General features: G+C 41.7%; 2 protein-coding genes across 2 annotated transcripts; both read right to left on the bottom strand.

Annotated features, from left to right (window-relative positions):
- Nucleotides 1-393: 393 nt before the first annotated feature.
- On the bottom strand, nt 394-9,787 carry LOC112146697 (dual specificity protein phosphatase 3). Its single transcript, XM_024272665.2, has 3 exons — nt 9,490-9,787; nt 4,274-4,506; nt 394-2,589 (listed from the first exon to the last, which is right to left on the bottom strand). The coding sequence occupies exons 1-3, from the start codon at nt 9,693-9,695 to the stop codon at nt 2,381-2,383; spliced, it is 648 nt and encodes a 215-aa protein (XP_024128433.1). The 5' UTR covers nt 9,696-9,787; the 3' UTR covers nt 394-2,380.
- A 1,128-nt stretch (nt 9,788-10,915) lies between these two features.
- Nucleotides 10,916-13,570, bottom strand: prl (prolactin). The gene is made up of 5 exons (XM_024272666.2): nt 13,457-13,570; nt 13,113-13,225; nt 12,911-13,018; nt 11,807-11,986; nt 10,916-11,719 (listed from the first exon to the last, which is right to left on the bottom strand). Exons 1-5 carry the CDS (start codon nt 13,500-13,502, stop codon nt 11,528-11,530), a joined length of 639 nt encoding a protein of 212 aa, XP_024128434.1. The 5' UTR covers nt 13,503-13,570; the 3' UTR covers nt 10,916-11,527.
- Nucleotides 13,571-14,283: the final 713 nt, after the last annotated feature.

Genomic DNA, 14,283 nt, shown 5'->3' with positions numbered 1-14,283 from the left:
ATTATAAAGTTGTTGATTGATCTATTTAAATTATAATTTTCATATCCGTCTAACTGTGAAGAATCTAATAATGAAATATGAACAAAGATGATATTTTACACAAATGTTAATAAGCAAACCAAAACTCTGTTTTCACTCACAGTTTTATTCATGACTGAGTTTAAACGGTTTATAACAAATGAACTGGAGTTCATCTGTACAATTATTCTACAGTTTTACATCTTTCTCAGAAAAACTGTTCATTTTTACATACTTTTATCAGCTGTTTTTAAAACATATCTTATTTTCACTTTCATATTTGTTGTATACAGTGATGCAAATGCAGTAATCTTTGTAATGTTGGCAGTTCACCACATGTAATTAATCTAAATTGTACATTTCATAAAAACACAGTTTCTGACTTTTATAAACTTTATTATTGAACGTCTGAAAGAGTCACAATCACAAGTTTCTTTAAATAAAGTGCACTTTGATACAGCAGTGTTAAGCTCACTGAGACTCTGACAGGTCGACCCTCAGTCGACATCACAGCTTACGTAGCGACGCACACGACAGGTTACACGGATACACCCTGAAGACTGCACCACCTGCAGCGGTGTTCACACCAAGCAACACTTTGGCTCATGGTTCTGAAAAGGCATGCAGTACAAAAGCAGCATTTACAGTGACACAAACACGGACACAGATGTTTGTCATATTTACTTCTGGCAGTGTGAAGATTCACTTATGAGTCCAACATTGTACACGTGAGAGACGTTCGTTTCATTCATCAGATTTAAAGCTAAGTGGTGTTTGCCTCTTTACACTATTATTAATTACAGATACATTCTTGTAAAATAGTGTCACAAATAAAGATTAAATATGTTTTTTGTTGGTACTATAATGTTAAAGACCCACTCTGATGAAAACGGGGTTTTTAAAATGTTCTTGTGGCATTTTTCTGATGATGGAGGACATAGATAAAGAAAATAAAATTTAGAGTATTTTTTATTCAATATTTTTTTTAATCAAATCAGGAGCAGACGGAAATATGCAGTTTGAAAGAGATCCCATTTGTAGAAATGTACAATATCGCTGGGCGGGCCACCAGCTCCCTGCTCTGCTCCATTCTGATCACTTACAGACAAACAGATCCAGGAACGTCTTTGTTTTCCTCGTCTGAGCTGAATCTGGATCAGAACTGGGTGGCTTCAATATTTCTCTCCATTTTTGTTGCAGGGGAATGTCAGTTGTGGGTGTGAGGGGCTGTAAGCCAGCGGGAGAGCATGTAAACAAAGAACTCTCAGGAACAGGAAGTGGAAGTAGGGTTGCTCCGCCCCAACAGCCCCACCCACAATTCAGAGGCAAAGTTTTAATGACCTCCTACTGTTTTGCAGAAACTATGTGCTAGTAAACGACAGTTTTTTTTTGTTTCATTTTAAGCTAAAATCATCATAATAATAATTAAAAGTCCAGTGACAACAATGAGAAAATAGGTCAAAAGATGATCAGAGTGGGTCTTTAAATGATGGAAAACTTTGAGCTAAGATGAGAAACAACATCACACTTTAAGTTAAGAGGAAGTGTTTTCGTTATTTCCATTTGCTTCTAAGCATTTGACAGTTATGACTAAATACCGACTTTGTCTGTTTGAAATGAGCTTCACAATCTGTATTCATAATATAAGGCGTATTTTTCTATTAAAGTACAAATAACACCAAACTGCAGACAGAAATACTTCTGGAAATATGAGCAGCAAATACTGTGTACCTAAAATACAGAAAAATATACAACAGTATCCTAAAATATTCCACTTCTACAACCGCATCATCCAGATGAGTGTCCTTTGACAGATGTTTGGCAGTGACAGAAACATGCTGGTGTTTCTGCAGCAACCTGGTTTCTCTGTGAATGTCAACATCTCCTTTCTGTCTGAACACTAAGACTCCTCAGATTAAAACCCGGTTTGTGCAAAACTGTCGTCATGTTTTCCTTCCTGTTTAAAAGTTCTTATAAAAGCTACATTTGATTTCCGGCAGAACATCTCTGGAGTTACCTGATGTTTTTACAAAATCGCTTTAAGACAAATGGAGAACAGGAGAGAATTCAGGAAAAATCCAGTTGTTTAGAATCCGGATTTGAATCCTTAATCAGGGAAGAAACGTGGGCGGATCTCATCCTTTAAGGAGTTCAGAAAGGAGACAGTGGAATGAAGTATGTAATCACTTCTGAGCTAAAATACATGTGTGGTGTATTTCTACTCTCTGTAGAGGGAGGTGGGTGTTTTATTTTCCACTCTGATTTCAAGGATTGTTCCTTCACTTTAATCTGAACAACTGAGTTTAGCTTCACCTCAGATTTCCTAAACTTCTATCGCAGGTCACCTGGTTCCCCGTGACCTTCACTTGTTCCACAGCTTCCCCTCGGCCGCCAGCCTCTGGTTCAGCTGGCAAAGCTGTCGGAGGAACCCGTCGTTGGGTCCGATCTCCCTCTTCTGCCGCACCGCGGCCAGAGCGCTGTACACGTCCATCTTCTTGTAGAGCATCAAGTAGGCGATGACCAAAGTGGGCGAGCGGCTGTAGCCTTCCCTGCAGTGAACGTAGACTCTGCCTGGAGGAAAGGAAACATGCAGGGAAATGAAGAGCTCAACAGGAAACATGCAGGGAAATGAAGAGCTCAACAGGTAAAGGTGATGCTGGTTCTGCCTGCTGTCGTTCTTGTGCCAAAATTGTAAATGTTCACAAAAATGTGCTCCTCCAAACACAGACGTCTAGCTTCTTTTGAGCAAAATTAGGGTTCACTGATTTTTTTTTCTTCAGTTAAAGCAGCTTGTTGAAAACTTCCTCTCTTTATTCACTGCAGGCCATAACCAACTTACAGCGACATCTCTCAACAACAGCAAAAGAAACACTCCACTAACGCTTTTTAGTCTATTTTTTTATTTACTAGTAGATCTACGATCCTCAAACATCTATAAGTTCCATCTCATGTACCAGCCCCCCTCCATTTATGTCCCTAAAAACCCCCCAACCTGGTTGATTCACAGAACCCAGAGCTGACAAGCGTCTCCGCGTGGTGCGTTCACTGAGCTCCGGACATTAGTGGACCTAAACATCCACTCAGCCCAACTCCGTCTGCTTCTGTCATTTTCATACAATCCACAACAAAACCAAGAAGTTTTTCAGAAAAAATGTTGGTACTATTAAATCGATAAACTATAAATGGATCAGTTCTTCTGGTGTTCAACATTTCCTCTGATAAACTGCTTTGGTTTGCTGTGGATGTCCAGAGTTCTATGAACGTACCAGGAAGAAACACTGGACAGCCCTGGGTTCTGTCAACGCATTCTCACTCCCAATTCCTGACGTTTGGTTAAGGACCCCTCCGCGTCACTTTTTGACGTTTTGGATGTCTACAACATCTCATCGTTTTTTGACGTACTGGCTGTTCCCATTAAATCGAGGGTTCCCAACCTCTGGGCGGCGAACCAGAGTCACTCCAGTACCATGACGCATGGCAAACCGGTACCCAAACCCGGTAGAGGTACCCTAACCTGACAACAGACCAGATGCAGTACCTGACCAGAACCGCTAAGCAGACGCAGTACTAGTCGCGAACCAGTACCAGGTAAAGGTTGGAGTGCCGGTACTGGGTTATGGCAGGGGTCCCCAAACTGAGATAATGGATCTCGTTATCATGAGAGAAAAAAACCCAAAAAGTAGGGTAGGGCGTTTTCAGCTTCTATAAGATTCATGTTGATTTATGTTAGTTGTTCGGACCTCTGTTCTGTCTGTGATCTCTGACAGCCATCACTTTGTTAACTGTTGTAACTGGTTCAGCGGCAGCTCTAAATGTGAAGGTGATGAAAGTCCTTGAATCACAGATTTAGGCACAGCAGCAACACAAATGAATAAATCCATGGAAAAACATCTTCTAGTCATTCACAAACAGAATAAAACTATCTTTCAGGTTATTTTTGGAGCAAACTCCTTCTCTGTAGAACCTCCAGGACAACACTACAATACTGTTCTAACAGTTATTGTTTGTCACTGAATTTCAATCTTCATCATTTATGGCCGATGTTAGAAAACAGAACTGTCTTCACCTCCACAACCAAAGTTTCCTCTTTGCAAATGATTTATTTTGAACAAAATCTCCTTAATTTTAATGTTAACTACTGAAGGCATTAAGGAACATCAATCAGTCTAGAAGTGTACATTTGTGTTGATCAGGAAACAGTAAAAGTTACTGTTCCACACACGACTGTCTGCGCTCATCGTTCGTCTCCTCTGACCTTTCCCGTTCTTGGACGCCAGCGCCTTCTCGATGAACTCTGCAGCTTCTTCAAAGTAAACGCTGATGTCAAAGTGGTCGGTGTCGCTGGCCGGCACGCCGTGGTACACGATGCCCGTGCCGGCGTAGAACTGGGAGCTGGTGTTGACGTGCATGAAGGAGTTCCCTTCAGCCGCGTTCAGGATGTGGGTGATGCCGATGCGCTTCAGGCGCATCACGTTTGTCGCCACAAACCTGATCCAGACAGAGAGGAGTCAAAGGTCAGGCGGGGGCATGAGAGAAGATCAGATTAAACTTTTCAAATTGATGCAGGTTTAGGTTAAGGTACTGCACTGAAACAAGAAGCTTTGTGCAGAATGAATCTCTTTAAAATGAACCTTTTGCAGCTCAAAAAATGGATAACAAATACATTTGTAGACAGATTTTACAACACATTCACGAGTCAGGGCTTAACCTGCCTCAAATCTTGACTAGCATCAGTCAGTAAAGCTCTCGCATCGTCTTTGAGGACGCTAAGAGGAAGGAGGATAAACTGCCAAGGAAGGTGGTCAAAGAGGAGGAAGTCCGATATTTGTGGCACTGCGATGGATGCTGAGAGGGCTCCTATCAGTCAGGGACGATCATCTGGACGACATGAAGCCGAAGAGCAGCTCCAGGGGAGGAAGTCTTAGACTTAGACTTAGACTTGGCTTTATTGATCCCTTTGGGATGGCACCCTTGAGGAAATTAAGTTTCTCAGCAGCTTACATAAGTATACATACTAAAAATCTCAATGCACAATAATAAAGAAGTACAACAACGTAAAGAAGAGCAAAGTCTGTATGGCGGTATCGGTCCTGTTCCACAGCAGGAAGTGCTTCCTCCCACACCGGCCAGCACAGGAAGTGGACCCATGAGGGAGAACAGCTCATATGACATCATCTCGACTATTTGTGCGTCATTTTTTTGACTTCATCTGCAGTATCCAGATTTTCACCTAAATGCAATTTTTAAAAATGTTTCCCAAAAATATCCCCCTAACGAGAGGTTTACTGTTGGAAATTTGAAAATGAAAAACTAGGGCTGTCAGATTTGTCGCGTTAAAAACGCATTAATCTGACGTGTGCTTGACGCCGACAATTTTTTTGACGTGCGCGCGCGTCCCCCCTTTAACTCACCGGCTGCTCTCACTAGATCACCGGCGGGTCTCCAACCACCGAGCTGCGAGCTAGAACCTGCCCGGCGCTAGGACCCAGAGAGCTCCTGCACCCTAACCCGGCTCCGGTTCACGTCCAGTACCACGTCTGGTGGTACCGGCTTGCGTCCGGCGCCGCGTCCCGAGAGCTGTGGACCCCCGACGTTCCGAACAGCAAGAGCACCGGGGGACGTTTTAAATGTTCTGGAGGTTTAAGCGTGATCCAGCCCCAGCATAGCGGTCTGTCTGCCGGCATATTCATCCGTGAGCTCCACTGGACACGTCGCTGCATCGAGCTGCAGCCAGAGAACGCGGCGGCAGTAACAGACTGTCAAACTATCCACAGAGTATCCCGCTTTTCTCAGTCTTTAAGGTTTTAAAAAACCAAAGTTAATTGGAAATGATAAATCTCTATTTCATTTATTACTGTAGTTCAGCAGAGGAGGAAAAGATTTGGTCCTGATAAAAAATGAACATGAAAGTGTTATGGAAATTTTATTTTTGATGTTTTTAATTTTATTTTACTGAACGTTGATTGAAGTTTTGAATTTAAAATGCCCTTCACTTGCACTTGGGCTTTTGTTAGGGATTTTATGTTACAGCCTTTTATTGTTAAGAACGTTTATCTCAATACAATGTTACAAAATAAAGTATTTCTGATGAAAACTATTAATATTGTCATTCTTGTTTTCATAATTAATGTAGAACTGCTAAATTCCACGAAACACATATTTTTTTCCTTAAAAAAGACCACATGTTAATTTGCGATTAATCGTGAGTTAACTCGGGACAGTGCGATTAATCGCGATTAAAGATTTTAATTGCCTGACAGCTCTATAAAAAACACAAATTTTATCTATAAATATACACATTTTATTTCCTGTTTGTCATAAGTTAAAACCATAATGATGAGATTGTTTTAAAATCTCCATGACATTACATCTATAACCACCACAAACCCTCTGTCCTTGGCTCCATTCTTCCAGGCCTTTCTTTCTGCTCAAAGACCTAGTTCTTTTGATTTTCCCTGCAAGCTTCTGGGACCGCTGCATCCCCGACAACCTTTGAAACCAACCGAGCTAAAAATAGCTGCAGACATCCAGAGCAACGCAGTGAACGCAGGAGAGGAGCATGAAATCATGCAGAAACAGAGTCTGTGGGCTCCATCCTACATGTAGTGGAACACAGACAACAAAGCCTTTAATGTGAGGAGCAGGAACACTCGGGAACAGCCTCCTCCTCCTGAATTATGCATCTTTGACTTTGAGAGCAGAACTTCCTCCTCCACGTTTGGAGGTCAGCAAGAACAAACTGGAACACATCATTTCTATAGAGTCTAGAAAATTCTCCAGTAAAAGTTTTTTCTTGAATTATTCAAACTCATAGAGTATTCACTCAGAACTGTTTGGTTTTTAAGGGAAACACCATTTATTAGCTGTATCATAATTACATGAAGGGCAGAGTTTCACTGACAAAACACACAATATATCCAATAAGATTCACAGTTCATTTTGCAGATGAACACAATTAGATTCATTGTCACACTTAAGTAAATGACATTTTAGCTCCTAAAACTTGTTCTCAAATATCCTACGAAAACAAAAATGGAAATTTCAACACATGAATTCCTTAAAAAACACACCAGAAAGAGCTTTAAAGAAAATATAATTCCATATTGTATTATCCAAGTTAACAGAATGATTAAACCTAAGTTTTAAGTAATTAAATAAATGTTATCTGCTGAAAAATAGGTTTTTATTGGTCGAAAAGTATTAATGTCATCAATGGCGAAATAGTTTGAAAAAACATGCATTAGTGACTGGAATCAGACTCCTTGGTAAGACCTTTTTTGGTAGATTTTTTTTTCTTATTTAAAGAAAGCCTGCAAATGATGCATGTATGTTGGACTCATTTCTAAAGGGGCTGTTTTTGCAGTGAACAAAGAGGCCAGAGTGAGGTGAACAAGACAGTTCTTCTCTTTCAGTCTCTCCAGAGCACCAACAGCCTAACAGCAGGAGTTCCTGTCCCTACATTCTGTCAAACACAGACTGACAGTGAATCATAAGCTGAGCAGAGATTTAGAAAAGACAGAAAATGTTCTTTCTCTCTTTTAAAACAAAGGCCACCTGGATTTTAGGGGTACATTTTACATCATCTTTTGATAAAAACAACCTTTTACCAACGGAAGTTGAAATAATAGTTGAAAAGCATTTGAGTCGGTGATGTTCTGCAGGGGAAACACCTGCCAGGTGAGCCTCCTGGAAAAATATTATAGTCATTTCATCTGAAGAAATATTTGGTGATTAGTCAACTATTAAAATAATCGTTTGTGGCATTCTTACTACTTTGCTTCGCATTAATGCAGGAGCGACAAACTCATTTTGGTTCGGGGGCCAAATTCAACCTGTCTGATCTCAAGTGGGCCGGATCAGTAACATAATAGCAAAATAACTTACGGTCAGCTTGGTATCTATAGCTTTGTTTTTGTTTTGTTTGTTTTTTTTCTCTGTTAGAAAAATGCCTCAAACAACCTAGTTCACTTATTATCAGAGCTATTACTGTTGTTATGTTTTTGACAACTACATTTTGGTAATTGTGGTGTCACACCTGATTTTATAGCAAATTAGAGAACTAAACTGCATCTTACCCAGATGTGACGTGCACCTGCCAAGAAATACTGTCTATTTCTTGGGCCCAATCCCAATTCTTCCCTTCTCCCTTCATTCAGAGTTATAAAAAATAGTGTCTCATAATCCGGACGTCACTTTCGTTCAATGACGTCACCAATAATCGCCAGACCGCTAGCTTTAGCGTGGAGCTTACAGCTCTCAAATATACATAACAACAGCAGTTTTGTAACTTTAAAAAGGTCATTCTACAACAAAAAGTCATTGCTTACATTTAAATATAAACTTCTGTGGTTCAGAGCGCACCAACGTGAAGAAAAGCACATCTCAGCGCGACGCGGTTCACCCTCGCAGAGGACTTCATATCCCTCCGATTTAAAAAAAACTCTTGGACTAACAATACCCCTTCAGATGGAGGGGGAGAGAGAAGGGAAGAATTCCGACTGGGCCTTGATTGCTTCCCTCCCTATGCCCCTCCTAGTGGTGGAATTGCGCATTCCGGTCATTTCTTTAAATAACCATAACTCGCCACAGGAAAGGCCAAACCATCTGCATCGAAAATGAACGTTTTTTTATGTTGATCATCACTAGCTCTGTGGAGAAATTGAGTGTTGTGTTAGTCTGGGGGCGGAGCTGTAGAGCAGACTCTTCCTGGAGGGGGCGGTCCACATCGTGCTGACGTCAGGATGATGAAGCTCGCTCATGTTCGTGGGTCTGGGAGGGGCAGGTTTTTAGGATTACTTTTAAATGCATGAACGGATCAAAATACTGCTTTGGGGTTCTTTATAGTGAGGAATGAACAGTAATATGCACTTAAAACCTCAAAAAGTAGAATTTTTCAGGTAGGGCCCCTTTAATGAGTCATCCAGCTGCAGGAATGAGGGTGACCCACTTGGAGGATTCAAATCTGATCTGAATCCTGCATCTCTCAGGCTGATGAGCAGTGAAAGGAAGAAGACTTCTAGACAATACCATCTGGATGAACTAGAAGCTTCAGCGGTTTCCTTTTCCTTATTTTAATTGAAGACATAAATGTGTTTGTGTCAACAGCAGCTGTGTCACAATAAAACAATCCCGCTTTCATTTTGGTGGCATGTTGAAGGAAAGCTATTTTTAGCTGCTGAGCTCCTCCAAAAACATACAGGTGTGTGTGTGGCCCCGCCCATTTTATTCTCTGAAATGTTTACCAGGACTTCAAGTAAAAATGATCAACCAGGTGATGGAGGAAGGTGTGGATGTGGGGCTGCAGCAGTGATGGGTTCTCTGAAGGACACGAGCATCTTCTAGAACATGACAGCAGCTCTGATCACAGAAACTGATCACACACGCAGGAAAACATGCATTTTTCTCGGTTGCATCCATTGGATTATAATAAATGTGTCATCTCGAGGCTTTGAAAGCAGACGATGGACTCACGCATTCCCGATGTAGATCCGGGGGTACACCTCGTGGAAGTGTTTGGTGGGCCAGCTGTAAAAGCCTCCGTCGTCCGTCAGTAACTCGTTCAGCTGCTGCACCGACACCTCGAAGCTGTGCGGCTCCACCCGGCGCGGCGCGTCCGCCTGCTGGGGTTTGTTCTTCATCCCCGAGGACGAGTGAAGGATCACCTCCAACAGACGCATTTAGGCTGGCTTATGGGCGGACGTGGCGGACAGGTGTCAGGTTACCGGGCTGAGGCTTCTACTGCGCGCGCGGCGCTCCGAGCTCAGTGATAAACACCGCCTCCACGGCCGGAGCGAAGCTTATGCGGCCCGGATCTGGGGTTCCCCAGAAGCGGGGCACCATCAGTGGTTGATAAAATAATAGAAATAAAATAAATGTGGACTCACTTTTCTTAAATATAGAATTGAAAAAAATCTTGACTGATTCACTGAAAGCTATAATTTGGTTAGTTAAAGGGGCCCTAAGTGAAAATTCTACTTTTTGAGGTTTTAAATGTATTTTACTGTTCATCCCTCACTATAAAGAACCCCAAAGCAGTATTTTGATCCGTTCATGCATTTAGAGTAATCCTAAAAACCTGCACTGTCTGCAGCAGCCCCTCCCATACCCACGAAAACGAGTGAGTTTTATCGTGCTGACGTTAGCACAATGTGAACCGCCCCCTCCAGGAAGAGTCTGCTCTGACAGCTCCGCCCCCAGTCTAACACTAAAAATCAATTTCTACACAGAGCTAATAATGCTTAGCAAAAAACTTTCATTTTCGATGCAGAATACTGTATATCTTCCAGTTGTGTCTTCAATAAATTCCAGCTCAAAAAGCTGTTTGTTATTTTAGACGTGGGGCTCCTTTAAGAACCCCCACCCCTTACTTACTTAGCAAGTTTATGTGTTTCAAGGTACTCACCATAAGTAAGAAAATGGGTTATTGCATAGTAGTTAAGTGGAAAGTTATTGTGTTTTCGTGGTACTAAATACTAATAGAGCAGAGTAAGTATCCAGAAAGTACCATTTATTGTATTTGAATTTGTTTTATTTTCTGCCACTGAAACAGAAAGGAAGAGGGTCTGTAATGTTTGAACGCAAATATTTTGATGCAGAATACTAAACTTTTGGGGACTTCGGTTTGTTCCCAATCTTTACAGCAACCATGAAAGTGATTCTTCTTGTCTTTGACTATTATTTTACGACTGTTGAATTACATCATTTTTGGAAATTTTATGAAGATTATCCATCCATCCATCTGTCCGTTTGTTCGTCCTTCCTTCCGTCCATACATCTGTCCATCCATCTGTACGTCTATCCATCTATCCTTCTGTTCATCCATCCATCTGTCCATCCATCCATCCATCCAGTTTCATTAATTATATCCATGTGGAATGAAGTAAATTTTCTACATCTGTTTGCGCAAGAAATCATTTTTATTGATAACAGGTTTAAAAGAGACGTTTCCATTGAAAGGCATTCAAGGTGTGTAAGGGTTTAAAGTGCAAATGCTGCAGTGGGTCATGGGTCGAGCATGTTGGGAAGAAACAGAAGAAGAAGAAGAAGAAGCCCTGAATCCCTGCTTGCTTATTTGGCCACGTAACTTTGGGAGAATGATGTTCAAAGACGGACAAAAGGAGGAGAGCTGACTCCGGTCTGACAGGTATCGACCACAGCTGATGACCACGCTGAGGATAGGTCAGAGTCAGACCAGCTGGAATAATTTGGATCAGTCAAAGTGCTTCAGTAAGGAAGGTCATGATCCAAAATGTCCCTTTATCTCTATCAGTCCATTCCCTTTTATCACACTTCTCATTTCTTTTTGGCATCATAATTATTTGTTACTACTTTTTTTTCTCTAAAACTACAGTAATAACACAGATGGGCTTTTTTCTCCTCCTTTTTCCCCTCCTCTGAAAGCTTATAATGCCGTCCAGTAACCTCATCACCTCAGAGGTGATGTTCTAATCGATTTCTGGCAGGCAGAACAAGACGATCCTCCCAGGGAGTCATGCAGGCCGGCTGGACTTTAGCACAGATTGGGCTGCATGTTTGCTGCACGACAACGCAGGACTTTCAGGAAACTGTCGATCTTGTGGGAGTCCCGGCGAAGACAGGACAGCAGGAAATTGAAGTTAATTAGTTTGGACATTTTGTCCTGACCCAGATCGTCGCCTCCTCTGTAGGGCAGGGTGGAGAGGATCTGCGCCGCAGGACCCATCTGAGTTCAAAATGGGGCAGAGGGAGCTATTGTTAGACCACAGACTTTTAAGCAAAAACAGCCACGAAACCTTTGATGTTTTTGCACCTTGCCAGACAGTATATCCAGACCGTCCTCCAGGTTCCTGGAGTGCTCCTGCAGCTCCTGGAGCTTGTTGGAAAGGCTGCCCTCGAGGTGAGGAGCCGAGTTAGCAGAGTTGGACAGGACTTTCACGGGATCCTGCCAGGATTTGAGCAGCGAGCGAGCCAGGGAGATCAGGGTCGACTCCTAGAGGACAGGAAGGAAATCAGCTCTTCACAAGGATAAACCAAGAGTCTGCGACCTTTAAGTCCCCCTCCGATGAAAATCCAGTTTTTGAGCTTTTAACATTTATGTGTGGCATTTTTCTTATGAAAGAGAACAAAATTAATAAGAAATAATTTTGTTTTTGCATTTTTGAGTATTTCTCCTTTTAAATCTCTGCCAATCAAACTGTCTTGGACAGACTCTGTTTGAATGAATGAGCTTTCTATAAGCCTATAGACGGACTTTAACAGTAAAAGAGCCATTTTGGCCTGTTTTTCACTTATCAAAAAAGTATTAATTTACCTTTTAGGAAATATTGACATCCCTTTGCATTAATTATATTGCTAATTTTATAATAAAAAGGAAATATATTATTTTTTGGTATGATTAAAAACAGAAATATAAAGAGAAATGACCATTTTATCCTAATATAAAATATTTATATATATATATCACTTTTTACAGAAGCTTGCATGACTTCCTTTCAAAATAAAAGACGACATGGTCTCATCTCAGTGCAGCTGGGGTGCCGAAAAGGCGGGGGTCAATGCTCACCTACTGCTACTCACCTCGACATAAACATTTACGATCCAGGAAAGAAAGTATCAAAAGAATATTAAAATATATTTTAGCAAATCCTCTCTGAATATCTTCTAACCATAGTTGTGCAACATAAGATAAAATGTGCTTTAACTTGTGAAATAGACTGAATAATCTCTAGTAAACTAAATGAAATTAATGATAATTAAATAACTCTTTAAAAAATACAAACATGTTATTTTCTCCATCCAGAGAGCCACTATGGAGGGATGAAAGAGCCTCAGGGTGCAGAGCCCAAGGTTAAACTGAAACCTGCAGACACAAAAAGTCCCCTCCCTCCTGAGTATTGTGACCAAAGAAACTCACTGATACTTGCAGAGCCTGCTCTTTGTCGTTGGGTGTGGACAGAGAGGAGGTGTGGCACATGGCCGGACGGGGCATCGTCACCCGGGCGATGGTGGGGAAACCAGACTCCTGGAGGAAAACAGAGGCTGTATGATCACATCTGGCAAATTTGACAAAGTTAGTTTGTTTTTGAATGCGTGGAAAGACGTGTGCAGGTACTGACCAGCTCTTTAGCCAGCATGTTGCTGAGTGAGTGCAGCTTGTCGGAGCGCTGGGAGGCCCGGTCCAGCAGGTCAGGGATGTCCACGGCTTTACACATCAGCGCCGAGCACAGAACTTTAATAGAGAGAAGAACAAGGAAAAGCTGCTTTAAATCACATTCACATGTGATCATGAACGCAGCTTGTTAAAAAGAGTAGATTATTAAATCAAAAACATAGAGGACATAAACTAAAAACAAAGAAAAACTTCAAAATATCAAGGAATTTTCTAGTCTTCGATTTGTTCTTTTGACTTAAATCACAGTATGAGATCAGGTTAAAGAACATCACAGAGAACCACAGTCACCGGTCAAGAAAGCAAGAAGTTGTCCTCTGGTTCCCATCTGAGCCATCTCTTCCTTCGTGTTCCTCCTCGGTCTTTAACTCGCCGACGTCTTGGTGTTTTTGCTCCATTTTGCCATCATTTTATAGTCCCTGGGCTCCACGGTTTTGGTTATGCAGCAGAAGGGCGACCGCTTGTTAATTGTCTAGAACTCGCCTGGACCAGTTTATAATGAGAAACATGGAGAAGGCTTGCATGGATGCAGGAGGATGTCTGCGTGCATGTGAGGCATGTCAGTGGAAAATGGCCCTTTCTGATCTAAATTGAATGCATAAATAAAGACAGACGTCTTCTTCGAAGGTCGTCTCACGTGGTTGTCCTTCAGCGCCATTTCCAACGGTTGAACTGATGAAAAGGAGATGTCCGTGCATGTGAGGGGACGACGTTGACCTTTTGAGCCTCAGCTGCAACTTTTGAAGTAAAAAATTTAAGACATTTTTTTTAATTCCCATTAAGGATCCATTAAACCTTACTGTTAAAATTTGATTGTCCCCATTTTGTCAGGAACCTACCAAAAAGAAGGGGCATGTTTGATGCATCTGTGTAGTCTTTGGTTGATGTCATGAAGTCACACAAGCAGGACACTACATATGCAGTGAGACTGACAGGTCAAGAAAAACCACGACCAGAGTCGGGGCTCACTGCTCCAAACCGGATCGTTCCAACCCAAACTGAATCCCACAGCAGACCCGCATTAACTCAACTCTGCATAAACATTAAGAGCTTAGTGGAGCTGTTCTTCTCAAGAGTCCATTGTAGCATCAGCCTGAAAGCCTTGGAGAGGATTCAGA

The sequence above is a fragment of the Oryzias melastigma genome, linkage group LG8 (genome assembly GCF_002922805.2).
Source record: "Oryzias melastigma strain HK-1 linkage group LG8, ASM292280v2, whole genome shotgun sequence".
In the NCBI taxonomy this organism is placed as follows: Eukaryota; Metazoa; Chordata; class Actinopteri; order Beloniformes; family Adrianichthyidae; genus Oryzias; species Oryzias melastigma.
The sequence above is the reverse complement of the archived record's forward strand: the minus strand, read 5'-3'. Positions and strand labels throughout refer to the sequence as shown.

Coding starts and splice junctions, on each gene's coding strand:
- prl (XM_024272666.2), bottom strand. CDS start 13,502: ATGGCTCAGATGGGAACCAGAGGACAACTTCTTGCTTTCTTGACCG. Junction 13,019..13,112: donor ACATGCTGGCTAAAGAGCTG/GTCAGTACCTGC, acceptor GTTTTCCTCCAG/GAGTCTGGTTTCCCCACCAT. Junction 11,720..11,806: donor TGGATATACTGTCTGGCAAG/GTGCAAAAACAT, acceptor TTTTGAACTCAG/ATGGGTCCTGCGGCGCAGAT.
- LOC112146697 (XM_024272665.2), bottom strand. CDS start 9,695: ATGCGTCTGTTGGAGGTGATCCTTCACTCGTCCTCGGGGATGAAGAAC. Junction 4,507..9,489: donor CGGATCTACATCGGGAATGC/GTGAGTCCATCG, acceptor TGTCTGGATCAG/GTTTGTGGCGACAAACGTGA. Junction 2,590..4,273: donor GGCGTCCAAGAACGGGAAAG/GTCAGAGGAGAC, acceptor CCTTTCCTCCAG/GCAGAGTCTACGTTCACTGC.